At 35.6% G+C, this 20,873-nt stretch overlaps 1 protein-coding gene across 1 annotated transcript in view; it reads right to left on the reverse strand.

The window, feature by feature from the left end:
* Positions 1-20,873, reverse strand: part of NELL1 (neural EGFL like 1) — an 845,852-nt gene that overhangs the window by 15,796 nt on the left and 809,183 nt on the right. Inside the window, exon 17 of the mRNA XM_027852558.1 lies at positions 920-1,113. Within this exon, the coding sequence (XP_027708359.1) occupies positions 920-1,113 (194 nt within the window). The remainder of the gene's footprint in view (positions 1-919; positions 1,114-20,873) is intronic.

Here is a 20,873-nt window from a genome sequence, read left to right on the forward strand (position 1 = left end):
ATGGTGGGAAATAAAACACTTTAATTAGGCCCATTTTCCAAAACATAAAGCAAAACCAGATGATGACACTATTTATTTTTATAAGCATTAAACTCAATTTCAAAGAATTTAGTGTAAGAAGTAGCCAGGCACTGAGAATAATAAATAAGACTCAGTTACCAGGCTACCTAAAACAATAATATTAATCATTCGTACAAAATAGAAGTCCATATGTTTCCAAATAGCACAATTCTGGGCTTTAGATTTCAGGATGATATTTCTTACTAAGGTAAACTAGCTTTTTAAAGTTAATTTTTTTAAAGCAAAAAGTCGTTTTAATCGGGCTGTGGAAGTATGGAATAGAAGTTCATTATTGCTTCCATGCAAGCACACTTAACTAAACCTGAAGTTACGCAGTAGGAAGAACATTTGCTTTCTCCACCTAGAGCTTACCATTCTCCTAACCAAACACTTCAGCTTTCACTAGGAAACCAACAAATTCAAAGCAGGTTCCTCTGCAACTGAGCACCATCATTAACTTTAGTGAAGTCTAAAGTGAGACAAGATTTTTAGAATCACTCTGGGAGAGCCACTGGGTCAAGAACATAGTGCATTTATTGTTGTTTCAGGCATTTTTTTTTTCAGTCATGTCTGATTGTTCATGACCCTATTTGGGGTTTTGTTGGCAGATACTGAAGTGGTTTGCCATTTTCTTTTCCAGCTCATTTTACAGATGAGGAAACTGAGGCAAACAGGGTTTAAGTGACTTGCCCAGGGTCACAAAGCCAGTAAGTGTCTGAGACTGGATTTGAACTTAAGTCTTCCTGACTCCAGGCCTGGTGTTCTATTCACTCTGCCACCTAGCTGCCCAGGGCATTTAGCAATAGAGAAAAAAACAAACCATAATGGTTACATTCAGCTGTACCATATCTGCCCTTACCTTGCAGGAGCACACTGAACACCGGTCTTCTTTCAGAGTCCACACTTGACCATTTCTCTTTAGGCCACCTTCATGGGGACAGTCCCCAGAGCAAGATGGTCCAGAAGGACAAAGGCAGTCAAAACCACCAGCCAGGTTAATGCAGGCAGAATCATTCCAACAGGTGTGAGTCCTTAAGGCACATTCATCGATGTCTATGACAGAAAGAGAGTACATAATACTTTAACATTCAAATACCAGGTAAAGACTCTGGCCTTCTGGGATTTCAGAAGAATCAGGACCTGGGGCAGCTCCTTTGTTTTTCATGAACAATTCAGTGTTGAGTTTACTCTGACCTTTAAATTGGCATGTTGGTTGATTAATACAAAAAGTGAAGCTATGTTGCAAGGAGAGCTTTATCTCTTAGATAAGATATTAATAGATTGTCCACTGGACAGGAAGAAGTGGACCTTTAGAGTGACTCTCAGCCCATTAAAGTGTACTTGACTTGTAGGATTAGGATGAAAGTGGAGTACATCCTATTCCATATGCTCATGGCTTGATCAAAGCTTTCTCATGCTGATAATCAGCAGCCTTTTCCCATACCTGTGAACCAGCTGCCCGTAAGTGGATATTGCTCAGAGGTACAATATATCATTAAATAAACTCTAGCAGGATAAACATGAAAATCTCAATATAAGTCTGCATTTTTTTCCATAGGTGAGTTTAGATGTTGTCTCTAAATATAAGCAAAATCTTCCTTTTTTTCAGCTTCTTTCTTCTGAAGACCTCAAATTAAATTTAAATTATTCTGGTAAATAGGTCTAAAATAATTTCTGGAACTGCTGGGATTTCCAGGGCAAAGGAAAGGCACATAGTGTGCATAAGCAAATAGACTATAGTATTTTACCAATGGTGATTTGCATAGGAAAAAAAGAGTAAAAGCTATTGGCCTATGAAGTGTTGGTGGAAAAAGAGGAAGGTTAGTTATGTATTGAAAGTGAAGGATGAGAGATGAATAGTTTGTACGGTGCAAAGCCACACTTGAATTGTTAAAGCACATAGATGAAGGCCCTGAGCATATTGGGGATACAATTATTAAGGATTTGTGGGAGGGCACAGACAAAAATCATATAATATGAGCTGGTATGGTTGGGCAGTGATAAACTATTGGAGAGAGCCATCTGCATTGATTGAATGAAATAATGATGATAATTAAGTCACTTATTTATCACATGTATTTATCACTTATATAGCACTTTAAAGTTTGAAAATAATTTTACATATATCATTTCATTTGCTACCACTAATTTCATTTATACTTACTAATTTTATCATCTAAGCATGCTCATCCATTTAAATATACATATTTTATTGATATCTTTCTTGCACTGGTATCATTTCCCTTCCCTTCCTTCTACCTTTTCTCGTAAAAGTAAGCATAGTTAACAAAAACACGTTAACTGAGCATCATTTACAACTTAAGAAGGAATGCCTCCTTCTGTAAGTTTAGTTTACCAAAAAGAAATATACTTCAGTCTTGGTCCTCTGAAGTAAAAATTAGTTTCTGTATTCTTGAGAAATCTAATGCTTCTCAATGTTATAATCTCTGCATTATTACAGTGTTTATATTATATAATTTTTTTTCTTTGTCTTTGTTTACTTTGATTTGCATCAGTTCACACAAATCTTCCCAAGTTTCTCTAAATTCTACATATTCATCACTTCTTATGGTGCAATAATATTCTCTTACATTGACATTGTATGATTTGTTCAACAATTCCCCACTTAATGGACACTCAGTTAGCTTCCAGGTATTTGATACCCTGAAATAATTCTTCTATAAGTAGCCATAAATTATTTTTGTATGTGTATCTTTCCACATACTTTGACATCCTTGAGGGATTGGTTCTGTGAAGTTTGGATTTGTTCTCTAAAGTTTGGATTCAGTCAGAGGGCTGCACTTGAGGACCTAGAGGGCCATAGGTGGCCTCATGGCCATAGGTTCCCCACCCTTGGTCCATCCAATTCATAGCCACATCTGTATTTCTGTATACATATTCACACACCCATATTTTCTTAATCTCTACAACAATTATTCTGCTTTTTAATCTTTGCCAATCTGACAATCTGATGGTACTGACCTATTCTTGAGGCTAGGAAAATTATATGCAGTTGCTCGAAAGTGAGAGTTATAATAATCTTACTTTTAATTGCAATCTTAAGAATAATTCTAATGGATATGAAATAATTACAGAAATGAAAATTTGGGTGGGACTTCTGAACAAATGTGAAAATTTAGAAGGTGACCTGATCACCCATACTTAATACACTCAGAAACATCATGGCAAAAATACAGAGCTTCCTCCTTAAAATACCACACGTAACCTGGAAGACAGTGCTCAAGTACCAAGACAACATAATCAGGTTATACAAGCTTATTCTACAACTATGAATTCAACATGGCAAAAGGCAAGAGAAGGACTTAAAATGGATAATTACAATGCAAAATTAAATAAAATCCTCTGGGGAAAAATGGACTTTTAGTAGAATAGAGGATTTTTAATATTCCTTTAAGAAAAAAAGAATGGAGGAGAACTTTTGAGGTCCAAACACAGCAGACAAAAGAAATGTCAAAAAGAAAATAAATTTGAGCAGTTATATAGGGTTAACTGAAGAATGCATGTCTAAATTTAAATAGGCAGAGAAGAGTTAACTATATTATCTCCATAATGCTAATATCTTTCTTTCAGGCAATAGGGATTAAGTGATTTGCCCAGAATCACACAGCTGGTAAGTGTCTGAGGCCAAATTTGAATTCAGATCCTGCTGTTGCCAGGGCTGGTGTTTCCACTGTACCACAGAGCTGTCCCCTAGTATCTTTTTGTAAATTATTTATTAATTTTTTTATCATTTTGATATCCAAATACTTTTCCTCCTTGTAGCCCCTTGTTCACCCACTGAGAAAGTTAGAAATATTATATAAATTATAAATGTGAAGTTATAAAAACATATTTCTATATTGGCCACATTGCAAAAAAAACTCAAGAAAAATAAAGTAAAAAAAATGTTTCATTTTCATTACAGTATTGCTGTTACTGTGTACCATATTCTCCTAGTTCTGACTTCACTTTGCATCAGTCTTCCCCAGGTTTTTCTGAAATTATTCTGCTAATCATTTCTTTACATTAGTATCCCATCAAAATTATATAGCACAATTTATTTAGCCATCCTCCAAATGATAGGCAGTCCCTCAATTTCCAATTCTATACCACCACAAAAAGCTATTATAAATATTTTTGTACTTATAAATCCTTTTCCTTTTTCTTTGGTCTCTTGGGGATATTGACCTAGTAGGGGTATCACTGGGTCAAAGGGTATGCACAGTTTTATAACCCTTTGGGTATAGTTCCAAATTGTTCTCCAGAATGGTTTGACCAGTTCACAACTCCACCAGCAGTGCATTAGTGTTCCTATTTTTCTCTGTCAACTCCAGCATCTGTCCTTTTCTGTTTCTGTTATGTTAAACAATCTTATAGGCATGAGACAGTATTTCAAAGTTGTTTTAGTGCCATTTCTCTAATCATTTAGATTAGATTTAGAGCATTTTTTTAATGTGGCTATCATTAGCTTTGATTTCTTTCCCTGAAAATTACCTTTTCGTATCCTTTCACCTTTTATCAACTGGGGAATGGCTCTTATTTTTGTAAAGCTGGCTCAATTCTATATGTATAGTTGAGAAAATGAGGCCTTTATCAGAGAAACTTGCTATAAAAATTTACCCCCAGTTTCCTGCTTTCCTTTTAATTTAAACTGCATTGTTTTTGTTTCTGCAAAACTTTTTAATTTCACATAACCAAAATTGTCCATTTCACTTCCTGTGAGCCTCTTTTGTCTCCTGTTTGGTCGTAAATTTTTCCCTTATCCGTAGATCTGACAAGTATATTTTTCCATGCTCCCCTAATTAGCTTATGATATCACCATTTATGTCTAAATCATGTGCCCATTTTGACCTTAACTGTTTATACAGAGATGTTGGTCCATGCCTAGTTTCTGCCCAACTGCTTTCCAATTTTTCCAGTGAATTCTTGCTCCCAAAGTTTACATCTTTTGGGTTTATTAAACACAAGATTACTATGGCTCTTTACTACTGTGAATTGTATACCTAATCTAGTCCACTAATTCACCATCGTATTGTTGTAATGATTACCACTTTGTAATATAGTTTGAAATCTGGTACTGCTAGGCTACTTTCCTTCACATTTTTTCATTGATTGCCTTAAGATTTTGGCCTTTTGTTCTTCCAGATGAAGTTTGCTATTTTTTTCTAGCTCTCTAAAATAATTCCTTGATAGTTAGATTGGTATGGCACTGAATAAATTAATTTAGGTTGTATTGTTGCTATTTTTATCATATTTGGCTTAGCCTACCATAGCTTGAGGAATTAGTATTTCTCCAATTGTTTATATTTGTCTTTATTTGAATGAAAAATATTTCATAATTGTGTTCATATAGTTCCTGGGTTTGTCTTGGCAGATAGCTTCCCAAGTATTTTATATTGTCCGCAGTTATTTTAACTGGAATATCTGTTTCTTTTCCTGCTGGATTTTGCTGGTAATATAAAGAAAATTAATAACTTATGTGGATTTTATATCTTCCAGCTTTGTTAAAATTAATTGTTTCAACTAATTTTTTTTGGTTAATTCTCTAGGATTCTTTAAGTACACCATCACATCATCTGCAAAAAGTGATAGTTTTGTGTCCTCGTTGCCTGTTCTTATTCCTTTAATTTATTTATTTTTTGTCTTATTGCTATAACTATCATTTTCAGTACCATATTGAATAATAGTGGTGTTAATGGACATCCTTACTTCACCCTGATCTTATTAGGAAGATTTCTAGTTTATCCTTATTAGAGATAATGCTTACTCTTGATTTTAAATAGATGTTACTTATCATTTTAGTGAAAGATTCATTCCTCAACTTTCTAGTGTTTTTAATAGGAATGGATATTGTATTTTTTCAAAAGTTTTTTTTTGCATCTATTGATATAATCATATGATTTTTGTTGTTTTGTTGTTGATATGTTCAGTTATGATAATAATTTTCCTAATATTGAACCAGATTTGTATTCTTTGTATGAATCCTATCTGTCATAGAGTATGATCTTTGTGATATATTGCTGCAAATTCCTTGGTAGCATTTAAGTTTTTTTGTATTAATATTCATTAGGGAAAATAGCCTATAGTTTTCTTTCCCCTTTTTCTTGCTCACACTGGTTTAGGTATCAAAATCATATTTGTGTCATAAAAATAATTTAGTAGGATTCCTCCTTTACCCATTTTTGAAGTATTTTTTTATAATTTTGGGATTAATTGTTCCTTAAATGTTTGGTAGAATTCATTTGTATATCTTTTTGGTCATGGGATTTTTTTCATAGGGATCTCATTGATGGCTTATTAAATTTTTTTTTCTAAAATAGGATTGTTTTAAGCATTCTATTTCCTGTTTTATTAATCTGGGCAGTTCATATTTTTGTAAATATTCAACCCTTTCACTTAGTTTTATTGGTCTATTACTGAGCAAAATAACTCCTAATAATTTAATTTTCATTTGTGGTGCATTGGCTCTTTTAATTTTTGATACAGGTAATTTGGTTTTCTTTTTGAAAATAAAATTAACCAATGGTTTATTAATTTTATCATATTTTTTCATAAAACCATCTCCTAGTTTTATTTATTATTTCATTCTTTTGTTTTACTTTCATGTTGCTGTATTAACATCTCTAGTGATTTTTAGAATTTCTATTTTGGTGTTTAATTGGGTGATTTTCAATTTGCTCTTTTTCTAGTTTTTTTTTAGTTGCTTATACAATTCATTGATCTGTTCTTTCTTTTATTGATGTATGTGTTTAGACATTTTCCTTCAAGTACTGCTGTTGATGCATCTCACAAATTTTGGTAGGTTGTATCATGTTTGTCATTCTCTTTAAGAAATTATTGATTGTTTCTATGATTTGTTTTGGTTTTTTTGGTCATTCTTTAGGATTAGATTATTTAGTAGTTTCCAACTAATTTTTAATCTGTGCTTCCACAGCCTTTTGTTATGGTCTGAAAAGGATATATTTAATATTTTTGCTTTTCTGCATTTGATTGTGAGGTTTTTATGCCCTAATACAGTCACTTTTTTGTGAAAGTGCCATGTACAGTTGAAAAAAATGTATACTACTACTTCCATTCAGTTTTCTCCAGATCTGTCATATCTAACTTTTGTAATATTCTCCTTCTTTCTACTTTCTTTTATATTTAGATTTATCTAGCTCTGAGAGAGGAAAATTGAGGTCCCCCACTAGTATAGTTTTACTATTTCTTCCTGTACATGTAACTTTTCCTTTAAGAATTTGGTTGCTATGCCATTTGGTGCATGTGTTTAGTATTGATATTACTTCATTGTCTGCAGTTCCTTTTAGCAAGGTATAGTTTCCCTGATTATTCCTTTTAATTAGGTCTATTTTGCTTTTGCTTTGTTGAGATTATGATTGCTACCCCTGCCTTTTTTTACATCAACTGAAGCATAATAGATTCTGTTCCAGTCCCGTCTTTTAACTCTGTGGATGTCTCTTTGTTTCAAGTGAGTTTGTTTTATTTTATTTTTATTTTTTTAAGGCAGTTGGGATTAAGTGACTTGCCCAGGGCCACACAGCTAGTGTCAAGTGTTTGGTCTGAGGCCGGATTTGAACTCAGGTCCTCCTGACTTCAGGACTGGTGCTCTATCCACTGCGCCACCTACCTGCCCCAATTGAATTTCTTTTAAACAATATGTTGTTAGATTCTGGTTTCTAGTTCTTTCTATCAGTTTCTGTTCTCTGGGTGAGTTCATCCCATTCACAGTTATGATTATTAATTGTTCATTTCCCTCCATCTTATTTTCTTCTGTTTATTCTTCTTTCTTGTTATCCTGTCCCTTTCTAAAGTCTGTTTTGCTTCTGACCACTGCCATTTTTCAATCCATCCTCTCCTACTCCTCTCTTGGATTAAGATAGATTTCTATTACCAATTGAGTGTGTATTTCCTGTCTTTGAACCAGTTTAGATGTGAGTGAGGCCCAAGCATTGCCTGCTCTCTACCTCTACCGTTTCCCCCCGCACTGTAAAAGCTCTTCCTTGCACACCTATCTTATTTGAGATAATCGTCCCCATTCTTTGTCTACCTTCCCCTTTCTCCCAGGACATCCTTCTTTCTTGCCTCTCCATTTTTTTAATATCATCCCAACATAATTGACTTGCTCCCATGCCCTCTTCCTATGTAGAATCTTTCTGACTCCCCTAATGATGATAAAGTTCCTAGAAATTATAAGAATCATCTTCCTGTATAGAAATGGAAATACTTTAACTTTGAGTCCCTTATGATTTCTTTCATGTTTACTTTTCTATGCTTCTGTTTAGGTTTATATTTGAAAGTTAAATTTTGTATTTATCTCTGGTTATTTATCAGGAATGCTCAAAAGTTCCCTGTTTTGCTAAATGTCCATTTTTTCCCTTTGAAGGTTTATACTCATTTTTTTCTGGGAAGATTATTCTTGGTTGCATTCCCAGCTCTTTTTTTCTTCTGGAATATTATATTCCAAACCCTGAGCTCTTTTAATGTCGAAGTTGCTAAATCTTGCGTATTCCTGACTGTGGCTCCATATTATTTGTATAGTTTCTTCCGGGATGCTTGAAGTATTTTCTTTTGGACCTGATACTTCTGGAATTTGGCTATATAATGTTCCTGGGAATTTTCATTTTGGGATGTCTTTTAGGTGGTGATTGGTAGGTTTTTTGAATTTCTACTTTATCCTATAGTTCTAGGATATTGGGGCAACTCTCTTTGATAATTTTGTGAAATATGATGTCTAGGCTCTTTCTTTGATCGTGGCTTTTAGGTAGTCCAAAAATTCTTAAATTATCTCTCCTGGATCTATTTTCCATGTCCAGTTATTTTTCCAGTGAGATATTCTAGATTTTATTCCATTGTTTTCCTTTCTCTTGACTTTGTTTTGTTGTTTCTTGATTTCTCATGGAGTCATTAGCTTCTACTTAGCCAATTCTACTTTTTTAAATTGTTATTTTCTTCACTAGTTTTTTGTGCCTCTTTAACCAAGGTGTTAATTATCTTCTCATAATTTTCTTCCTTTGTTCTCAATTTTCTTTGCCTAATTTTTCCTTTACCACACTTATTTGATTTTGAAAATGATTTTTAGCTCTTCTAGGAATTCTTGTTGTGCACAAATTCACATTTTTCTTTGAGGCGTTGCTTATAGCTGTTTTAACTTCATTGTCGTCACCAGAGTCTTGATCTTCCCCATCACCATGGTAGTTTTTTTTTTTCTTCAATAGTCAGGTTCTTTTTTTGTTGTTTTTTGCTGATTTTTTCCACCCAGTTTCTTGATTTTGAACTTTGTGTTCAAGTTGAGCTCTATTCCCAGCATGGGAGGTGGGTTGGGGCACTGTCTCAATCTTTAAGGTTTTTATACTACTGTTTTCAGAGTTAGTTCCGTGGGTTTGGACATTTTCAGTGCTTCCAAAGTGGTGTGATCTGCAGAGAGGTGTAGTTGCTGTTCTCCTAGTGCGCACTTTGATCCTTACGTAGGAAAGGTCCCTGATCTTTTGGGATTGCAGTACATACTGCTCCCTTGGTACTGGAAGTGTTATTGTTCCTCATGGTCCCTGATCCCTTGTGACCAAAAGTAGTACTGACCCTCAGGGCTCCCGCTGTCTCTTAAGTGCTCCTCTCTGCTCTTGACATTATGACCCGGAAGTGGGTATAGGTAATGGAGTTACAGAGAGTGGCTGGTCCTGTGTCCATTAGTAGCACGGGGGCCCTTGCCATCTCAAGCTTGAGAACTCCTACTCCTCTTGTCACCACCACCTAGTTCCACTACTGATGTTTCATCCGCAGGGGCTCTGGGTCAGCCTTCACCCCCACATCACAGATCTCTCTTTCTGACCTCCTGAATTTTCTTGGGTTGAAAGAATGTCTCACTTCTACCACTGCAGCATTCGTACTGAGCCATTATTTTAAGGTTGTTTGGAAGGGAATGTTGTGAGAGCTCAGTTGAGTGCTTTCCCTACTTTAACCCTCTTGGCTCTACTCCTAGAAGTGGTTTTCTTCTTTGTATAATATTAGTATCTTAGGGGCAGCTAGGTGGCGCAGTGGATAGAGCACTGGCCCTGGAGTCAGGAGGACCTGAGTTCAAATCCAGCCTCAGACCAACACTTGACACACTTACTAACTGTGTGACTCTGGGCAAGTCACTTAACCCCAACTGCCTTAAAAAAAAATTAGTATCTTAAAAGATCACAGAAGGTGTAAGAAATACAAATGATAGTATTTTTATTCTATTTTGGTTGTTGTAATAGAACAAATGAAAAGGATTGAGAATATATAAACGGTGCAAAGGAGAAATGGGAATTTCTTGACCTTCAATATTTTATGAATCAGACAGAGGTTCTAACACACACACATACCTACTGTAAAAATATATTAAAGGTGATAGGAAAATAAATGAAGACAGGGAGAATGGAGGTGGTGAGGGAATCTAACATTGGGGATGGAATAGTCATATATATATGTAGTCAGAGCTGCATAGGAAGAATGTGAACTTCCTCAGGTCAGAGATTATTGTTTAATCTTTCTATCCACATAACCTGGAATAGGTTTTGTGTAGGTCAGTTCATTAATAATTGTTTAATTTAGCACTTGATTTAGTATCACTTTATATGATCATTTGATATGTGTTAACTGTGTCCTAGTAACCTATACAGGGTTGATAACATAGGATCTCAATATTCCAAAAGACATGCAAAATAACTGGTTTGGGTACTCCTTTCAATGGTATCAGTGATACTATCATGCTTTATTTTATAGTTGTGCAAACTGAGACCTGGAAGTATTATGCTCAGCTAATGGTCATATACTTGCTGAGTATTAAAAGCAGGATTCAAACCCTGGTCTCTCTGACTCAGAGATAGCATGGTATAATAGAGTTGGAGTACCTGAATTCCCTTCTAGCTCTAAATCCATGAATCTATGTAATTAAATTCACCATAACACATAGCTTCTAATTCATTGGAGTCAGTAAGACTCCAATCCTGTCGTAGACTCTTAGTGGTTGTCTTTCCCTGAACAAGTCACTTAAACCCTCTGAACTTTGGTTCCCTCATTTGCAGAAATGGAGATAGTAATAATAACACCTTTAATGAAAAGAATGTAAGCATTAAATGCAATAATGCATGTAAAGTGCTTGTGTAAGCCTAACAGTACCATGAAAAGTTAGTTACTTTTATTTTCATTATCGTCAGCATTGTCATCATCAAACAAAATCTCTTCCATTCTATATAAGACGCATTTTTTCACTATTAAGACTTTTTTTTTTTTTGGAAAAGACCATGGATGCAATGGCGATTATAACTTCAATACATTGGAAAAAAAAAAAAAAAACTTTTGGCTCATTCCATGTGAGATGGTCTGAAAGACCAATTCATTGGTCAAATGTTCCAGAAATCCCTAGCCTAACTAGTTTCAACAGAATGCCTACAAGCAGCTGTAGAAAGTGGTGGTCTTTCTGGGTGATAGATCCTGGTCCTTCTTCTCTTGCATAAACTAAGGTTCCCGCTGCATTTCCCTTCTTTTGCTGGGTGATTTTGCATTGAAAAGTTGGGAGTAAATGGTCAGTTTTTCCCTTACCAGACCCACACCTCATGCACAGAATAATGTTCATGTCTGTCAGAGAACTGCCATCACAGTTCAAGACTGGAAGAATTTCACAGTGGAATATAGAGCCATATTGCCTACAGACATGCATGTAATTGCTTTACTTATGACATAGAAATCTAATTCTGCTTCCATGCAATTTAACAGATTTATGGAAAGCCAGATGTTAGCAATTATGGAAACTGACATTATTCATATTCTCAGTAATACAGACCTGTTTGCTCTGCAGAAAGCCAACTTAATCTATTATACATATCCCAAGGCCTCTGAAGGGAAGAGTCACCCTGTTTACATATTGCAACTGTTGTTCTATGCTGAGCAAACACAAAGACATTCAGCCGGGAGAGTTCCCCAAATCATCAACCAGGCCGCTGATGACAAAAAGGCAATGAAACAAACAGCCAGCCTTGTATTTTGTATACAAATCCATAACCATTAGCATGTACCCATTTTTCTTATTGTAAATAATAGTTCCTTATGATTTCTTTGCACTTCTTACGTATTCATTATTTAAATGCTCCATTCATTGATGAGAATTTCTTCAATAAAATTCCTCTGCTTAGCTTGCATTAGATCTAATTTTCTGGGACTGGTATTTTCACTGTGAAGGCATCTGTTACCACTTTTTTTCTTTTCCTTTTTCCTTTTGAGAAGCAAATGCCTGGCTTGTGACAGGGAAATCTGCTTTGCTTTTTGATTTAAGGGTCTCAGTTTATTTGAGCCTTGAAAAAAATGTAATTCATATATGTTTATATCCGCAGCCTCAGACTCAATCCCATCTTGCCTGAAACTTGTTCTTTTATTTTTCATGCTCTCTATGAAGAATTACTGTGCCAAAGTTTTAATAGCATAACAGCAGTTTAATACCTGCCTTAGGAGTTGAAGAATCAACAAACTCATTTCAGAGATCAAGTAAAACATTTTTTGGAAGTCTGGTATCAGGCAGGGCAAAGGAGTCAGGTCTTTCGGTGCCCCATCTTTTTTCCTTCCTAAACAATTTCCATGGCATATCTTAAGTTTCACTTCCCACCTCAATTCAGGTGATTTTTTAGTACAGTAAATTTAACCTGAAACTTGGAAAATCCAGCTTTGTTCCTTGGAAATCATTACCAACCATGAGAAACTCTGGAATAAGAAAACAATGGACATTTTATTCAATATAGGCTAGATGTAACACAGAAGACCCTTCTGTATTGAGGGACTTACATTAAGGGGTGACAAAACATTGGGAGAAATATATTGACTGTTTATTAGCATAGCATCTGAATTAGATATCACCAGTAGTAGCTTAGGATATTTCCTCTTTGAAAATCAGTAAGCCAGATAGCATTTACTTGTACCAATCACTTGGATACAAAGAAAGAAAAAGAAATAAATAACAACAAAAATCTGTCCCTACCCTCAAGGAGCTTGCTTTCTATTGGAGAAAATGTGTAAATAACCAGGGTCATATGAGATATGTAGAGTAGGTTAGGTAGAAGGTAATCTGAGGGGAAGGCACTGGGGTGGGGCTCATAGAGTCTCAGGCAAAGATAGAAAATCCAAGGAAGCCAAGAGACTGAAGTAAGAAGAAAGACCATCCCAAGTTTTGGGGATAACCATTGCAGAGACACCAAGAAGGGAGATGGGAGTGTTACATTTGAGTACTTCAGACAGGCCAGGGTAGCTGAATCATAGACTGTGTGGATAGAAATAAACCATAGGAAGATCAAGCAGTAAAAAGCTTTATACATGGTGTCACATGGGGCTAGTACCAAGACTTCTCATGATATGCCAGTGAACTCAGATATGGGTAATGACCCACCTTAGTTAATATCTATATTGGCTTTCAGGCTCATAATGTTCCAGCAATTCAGTTTGCTTGGACACAGATCAAGGGACCATGAATGACTGAGAAAGTCTTTATTAAGCACTTAACATATGACAAACACTGCACATACACATCTCAAAGGCTAACTAGTCTAATACCTTCTTTTTTACAGATAAAGAAACTGAGGTCCATAGATATTAAATGATTTGCCCAAAGTCAAGAAGTAATGAAAGTTAGAGGGCAGATTTGAACCCAGGCTCTCTGACTTCAATCTGGTGCTCTTTCCATTATACTGTTCTGTCTTCATATATTGAATTTCTGCTATAGATAAGCCACTCTAATAGGCTCTGAAAATTATAACTAGCCCACAGATCAAGAACATAAAATATATATCATAGTACAACCAAAGTTGTCAATCCAACAAGTTTTTGACTTTGAGTGTGCTGGTGTCAATCATGTCATATTTAATAGAAGGTAGGGTTGGAGGTAGTGGGTGTTCATTGTGGTGTGAAGTGTGTGTGTGTGTGTGTGTGTGTGTGTGAGAGAGAGAGAGAGAATAAACTCTACTAGCTGAGCATAGTGAGAAGCACCTACACTGCATAAAAACATGAAATAAGTATGATGGTTGCAATATTGGACTTGGAGTCAAGAAAAGTTGGACTCAATGAGAAGTATAGGGTGCCTTCTGGCTGTTTCATTTTGGACATCTTGTGATGAGGCACCACTTTTGATTTTATACAGGGGACTAGGGACGGAATTTTTCTGTTAGCCCAATGTAATCCTAGATACTTTCCTGGTGTTTGAGAGAGAGAAAAAAAAAAACAAAGACAAAAACAAAAACTGGCACTTCCTTCAATTATTCAGGATTTTTGAGGATCAGAACACCACTCAGCTGGCAATTTACTGTGAATTCTTCTGCATCCACCACCTCCAATTATTTCCTCTTTTGCTCCCGTATTAGGTGAAGAGATGGCCCTTTACCTTGCAAATGCTACACACTTGATCTCATCCCCTAGCAACACAATCATTATCATTCTTTCTTCCTTTTGTTCTCTTCTATTGTTGTACATCTCCTTCACTATCTCTCCCTTTCTTTGTTTCTCCCTCTTTCTGTAACTCTCCCCTACTTTTTCTTCGCTCTTATTTCTCTGCTTCTACTTCTCTCCCTCTCTCTCCTCAGCTTTGCCCTCTGCCTCTCCATTATGCTCCCTTTCTGTCATTTTAATTCTCTTTTATCTTCTAGCTCCTTTCCTTTTTTAATTTTTAAGCATTTTTATATATTTTATTTGATATTTTATTATTTTGATATTTTATTTGAGTTCCAAATTCTGTCCTTCCCTCTTCGTTCCCCTTCCTGAGATGATAAGCAGTCAGATATAGGTTATACATGTGCAATTATGTAAAACATTTCCATATTAGTTATTTTGTACAAGAAGACTCAAATAAAAGAAAAAAATGAAAGAAAGTAAAAAATAGCATGCTTCAGTCTGTATTCAATAGCAGTTCTTTCTCTGGAAGCAGATAGTATGCTTCATCATTTGTCCTCTGGGATTGTCTTGGATCATTGTATTGCTAAGAATAACTAAGTTCATAGTTCTTCATCAAACAATATTGCTGTTACTGTGTACAGTGTTCTTCTGGTTCTTTTCTCTTCTCTATGCATCAGTTCCTGTAAGTCTTTCTAGGTTTTTCTGAAATCATCCTGGTTGTCATTTCTTATAGCACAATATTCCATGACAATCATATACCACAGCTTATTTAGCCATTCCTCAATTGATGGGCATGCCTTTGATTTCTAATTCTTAGCCACCACAAAAAGAGCTGCTCTAAATATTTTTGTACAGATAGAACCTTTTCTATTTTGTGCATGTCTTTGGTATATAGACCTAGCAGTGGTATTGCTGGGTCAAAGGGTATGCACAATTTTATAGTCCTTTGGGTATAGTCCCAGTTGCTCTCCAGAATGGTTGGATCAGTTCACAACTCTACCAATAATGTATTAGTGTACAGTTTTCCTCCATCCCCTCCAAAATTCACCATTTTCTTTTTTTTTTTGTCATCTTAGCCACTCTGATATGTATGAGGTGGTACCTTAGAATTTTTTTTTGATTAGGCAGTGGGGTTAAATGACTTGTGCAGGGTCACATAGCTAGTAAGTGTCAAGTGTCTGAGGCCAGATTTGAACTCAGGTCCTCCTGACTCCAGGGCTGGTGCTGTATCCACTGTGCCACCTACTTGACCCACAGAATTGTTTTAATTTGCATTTATCTGATCAATAGTGATTTAGAGCATATTTTTCATGTGACTATAGATAGCTTTGATTTCTTTGTCTGAAAACTGCCTGTTCATATCCTTTGACCATTTATCAATTGGTGAAGGACTTGTATTTTTATAAATTTGGCCCCATTCTCTATATATATTTGAGAAACGAGGCCTTTAACAGAGATACTTGTTACAAATTTTTTCTCAATTTTCTGCTTTCCTTATAATTTTGGTTGCATTGGTTTTGTTTGTGCAAAAACTTTTAATTTTATATACTCAAAATGATCTATTTTACATTTTGTAATGCTTTATCTTCTTTGGTCCTAAATTCTTCCCTTATCTGTAAATCTGACCGATAAACTATTCCATGCTCTCTTAATTTGCTTCTGGTATCACCCTTTATGTGTAAATTATGTACCCATTTTGACCTTATCTTGGTTTACATTGTGAAATGTGGGTTTATATCTAGTTTCTGTCCTCCTGTTTTCCGTTTTTCCCAGTAGTTTTTATCAAACAATGAGTTCATCATATACTAGATTACTATGGTCATTTACTAATGTAATTTGTTCCTAATCCAGTAATCCATCACTCTGTTCCTTAGCCAGTACTGATTGTTTTGATAATTACTGCTTTATATACAATACAGTTTGAGATCTGGTACAATTCTAGCTCCTTTTTTGCTGCATTCACACATGCCCAGGTCTCCCCATATTAAAAACAATAAAAACAACAATAACCTCTTCACTTGACCCTCCCACTCCTCAAGTCACATTCCTTTATTTCTTCTGTCTTTGAGAGACAAACTCCTAGGAAAATTCATATATTCTGTGCCTTCACTTCTCATCTCTCAACCTCTTTCAATTAGGCTTCCAGAACACTTACCTACTAAATCCAGTCACTCTTTATCTTTCTTCATCCCTTGACGGCTTTGATACTGCCAACTAGCCTCTTTCTCCCAAACTGCTATTGCAGTGTCTTTTGTTGTAACATCACCTGTCTCAGAATCTGAACAATGGGATGTCCCATTATGGCTATGTCTGGTGACATCTTTTCTTTACCTATGTGCTAATCTCTTTAGCTCCCATGGGTTCATTTATCAGCTTTTATACAGAGAATTAAAAATTTTTATATGCAGTTTTTATATCTTCTGAATACCATACCCACAGCACCAACTGATTCCTAGAGATTCTTAAATTTAAAAGAAAACTCATTATCTCTGCCTTCTCCCATCCTACTCCTCCAATAAACCTCCCTATTCCTGTTCATAGCACTCCCTCCATTTCATTCACCTAGGTTCATAACTTCGAAATGACCCTTGACCTTCCTTTGTAATTTATCCCCTATATACAATCAATTACTAAGTTATTTCATATTTACAACACATCTTACTTTGATCCATTCTTCTTGAACAAACTGTGCTTGGGAAGGTGACCATCACTTTCTTTATGCTCAGTGGATCTTACCAGGATCCTTGGTATTTCTAACAACTTCTGCTGCTTTGGGTGTACTTATGCAGCTAACACATACATTTCTCATGGGAAGAGAATAATAATTATTGTGACAGGGAGAGGAGCAGGAGCTGTGATTCTGATGGTTTATGAATCTTCAAAGTGAAGAAACTTCTATTAATGCCAATAATCTACTCTTCTGCATAAAATTTTCTTTAACCCCATCAGGGTTCATCATGGTGGGAGCATAGGCACTGATGCAAATTATAATTTTTGAGATTTGCCTGAAGCAAGATGACTTACCCAAGGTCACACAGTAAGTATCAGTTGTGGGACTTTTACCAAAGTCTTCCTTAGATTCAAGGCTGACTTTCTATCCATCATAGCATGTTTCCCCTTAATAATGGTGATAACACTTTATATAATGTATGTAAAATGCATAGTGTATATATAGTGTGGATAGCACACTTAAACACATACCCAATTTCCTTCAGTATTGCAAATTCAGTAATCTTAATGTCAAGACATTAAGTTTCTTGATACTACATTCACAATCAGAAGTCCTAGGGAAGCAAAGTAAATGTGGGTTCAAAACCTTACACTTGTAATTACGTGTGGGACAGTGGGAAAGCTTCTTTGCCTGTCCTGGCCTCAGTATACTCATTTATAAAACAAAGGGGTTGGATTGGATGAGCTATATTGGGTTTCTTCTAGCCCTTAAATTTTGTGATATTACTATAAACCTAAATCCAATGGTTTTTCCATTTGTCACTGATGTCTCCTTTTACTGGTAGTTAAAAAATAAAAATAAATCCATTCAGGAATAGTAAAAATGAAAAACCTCTTCAGATAATATTTTCTATCTAAACAATTTGGTTGCATCCAAAGAAATAATATTAATACCATAAAATTGATATTTTTTACTTAAAAATCCCTTCTCCATTTAGATGTGTGAATATTTGTATGCATATGCTTATAGATGAAATGAAATAATGTGTCCGTTATCTTAGTTCATAGGATTTAGAGAAGGAAGGAATGTTGAAATCACCTAGTCTGAATCTAAATAATACAGGTGAGGAAGCTGAGATCTAGAGAAATAATTTATCCAAGGTAATAAAGGAAGAAAGGAGCAGCAGTGAGATTCAAATTCAAATCATGTGACTGTAAAGCCAGTGGTCATTCAGCTACAACAAAGTTCATACCTTCTTAAGGTATTCGCATCACCAGAAAGTATTATAGAAATAGGATGGGATCTCACTGAATAAAAGTTCCACAACCATCACCACCACCATCATCATCAATAGATTTTGGGTTTGCAAAACTATTTTTATTTACACAATCTCATTGGGCTATTAGAAAAGTAAGTAAGCTAATTACGTGGTTGGTCTCATATATACTGAGAAATTAGAGATAGAAAATCTGATTGCTGAACTGGTAAACACTAAATGTTAAAATAAATCAGTAAAAATGTTCTTAATCTGGGGTCCACTGATATATTTCATGGGGGCCATGAACTTGGGTGGGGAATAATATTCTATTTTTTTATTTTCACTAACCTGTAAGGGGAAACCGAGCATTTCCTTTAATTATTTAAAAACATTATTCTAAGAGGGTTCAGCAGATGACCAGCGGGGTGGGGTCCATGTCACTAAAAAATGATCAAGAGCTCCTGAACTGGAGGAAGGCTTTGTGTTGGGTAAGCACGTTTTACAGGATCAATGACAGAACAGAGATGACAGATGTGTACGTTGCAATTTATAACATTGGATGGAGCACCCACATTAATGCGTTTCAGATATCCAGTGAATTAAATTGAATTGAATACTTCAATCCTCAGATTCATTAGTTTATATGCATCTGTTCTATAAGAATATAACAGTTCTGTGATTACCTAGTTAATGGTGATATTAGTTCAAATTGACAAGTATGATAAAATTTAACAAGCAGTTTCCTCATAATCTTGTGCTTTAGGTTATCTAAGTATTTCCCCTCCAATTTTACAAATGGTGAAACTGAATCTTAAAGTGGAAAAGTGATTTGTCCAAAATCACACAGCAAGTCAACAGCAAAGTTAAGACTCAAATTTATATCTTTTTACCCCAAGCCCAGTAGTATTTCAATAAAATTTGACTGTTTATGACTAGAAATGGAGGTGGGCCAGTCATGTATTACTAACTATGAATAGCCCAAGACTTCCAAGAAAAGTTGAGTTGGTCAGGGTGGACTCCAGTTACTGAAAGAAGAGAGTAAACCTCTAGCAACTCAGGATATAAGACCTAACATACACTTATTAGTAGGTATAAATGCTTGCTGAATTCTGTGGGATTGAACAGAAAAGGGTTCCCCACTAGTATAGGATAGAGGGGGCAGAAAAATGAGGGTGGGATTACAGAAAAACATTTCAGGAATCTTGATCACTTTCAGATTGAACAAATCAATCATGGCCTCTGGATATACTCATTGTCTGCTTTGTAGGACCTCAAGGTAATGTTCTTCCAACAGATTAAGATAATTTGGCTGTCACTGTATTCACTTTTCTAGGGGTTACAAGTAAGTCACTTCTAGTTGCACAACTACTGTTAATGACTTGGGTGATTGGGCAGGTGACTAACCTCTGTTGGACCTAGTCTTCTTAACTTTGCTACTACAAAGGAATTGAAGTAGATCAGGGCTTTTTAACTTAAAAAATAATGGACTGCTTTGGGACTTTGGGGCAGCCTATGGATGCCTTCTCAGAATAATAATTGTTGCTTATATTCATAATGAAAGGAAATGATAAATTTCAGTTACAGTTTTGTGAAAATAAAAATTTCTCTTTTTTCCCATCTCAGTTCGTGGAACCCCCTGAAATCTCTCAATGCGTCCCTGGTTAAGATCACTTGGACTAGATATCTCTTAAGTCTATTCTATTTTGAAGTTTGCACATTTCTCTCTCATCTGAGAAACTTTGTGCAAGTCTAATATTTGAACGAGTGTGGTGAAAGGTGAGGAACAGCACAGAATTGGGAGGTTGGGAGTGGGAGAGGATAGGGTCAGGGCCCAGAAGAATAAATTGATTCCCTGGAATAAAGCAGTCGTCAGGGCCATTCGATGTTTATTGGAACATATTGTCTTCCATAATCATTTGCAAGCCAGCACTCTTGTGATCTGGTCTAACCTATGATGTCAACTTGGGATTGGTTGAGGGAGACACTTCTTTTCACACCTCTGTTTAAACCTGAACGAGAGAATCTCCTGTAATAAATGTGTACTAGATTTGAGCGAACCCAGTGTCCACTAACACCCCATTTTGACAAATCATTTCCCCTGGCAAGTTGTCAGATGAGAAGTAATTTCCCTTCTATTCTCCTTTCTATTCCTTTTCTATTCTCCTAAAAAAAAAAGGCTCAGTAGCAGATTTTTACAGTGAGATTTCCTTTCACACAAGGAACATCTAAGCAATCTCCCTGGGAAGTAAGGAACAATGGAGCGTTTGTCAGAGGTGTGTTCTCCAAATCAGATTCCAATCTAATCACCACAGTGGTGCTTAGGATATCTACAGTGCCTTTCTACCAAAGCTGTCAAAATGTTTTCACATATATTCTTTCATTTTATTCCCCAGTATCCCTATATGAGAGAGATCGCTTCTCTTTATATACAGGCTTACTCTATGCCTGCGGAAATATTTTGATAAACAAAGTCAGTGGCATGGTCATGCTAGC

The sequence above is a fragment of the Vombatus ursinus genome, unplaced genomic scaffold (assembly GCF_900497805.2).
Source record: "Vombatus ursinus unplaced genomic scaffold, bare-nosed wombat genome assembly UNPS02009770.1, whole genome shotgun sequence".
In the NCBI taxonomy this organism is placed as follows: Eukaryota; Metazoa; Chordata; class Mammalia; order Diprotodontia; family Vombatidae; genus Vombatus; species Vombatus ursinus.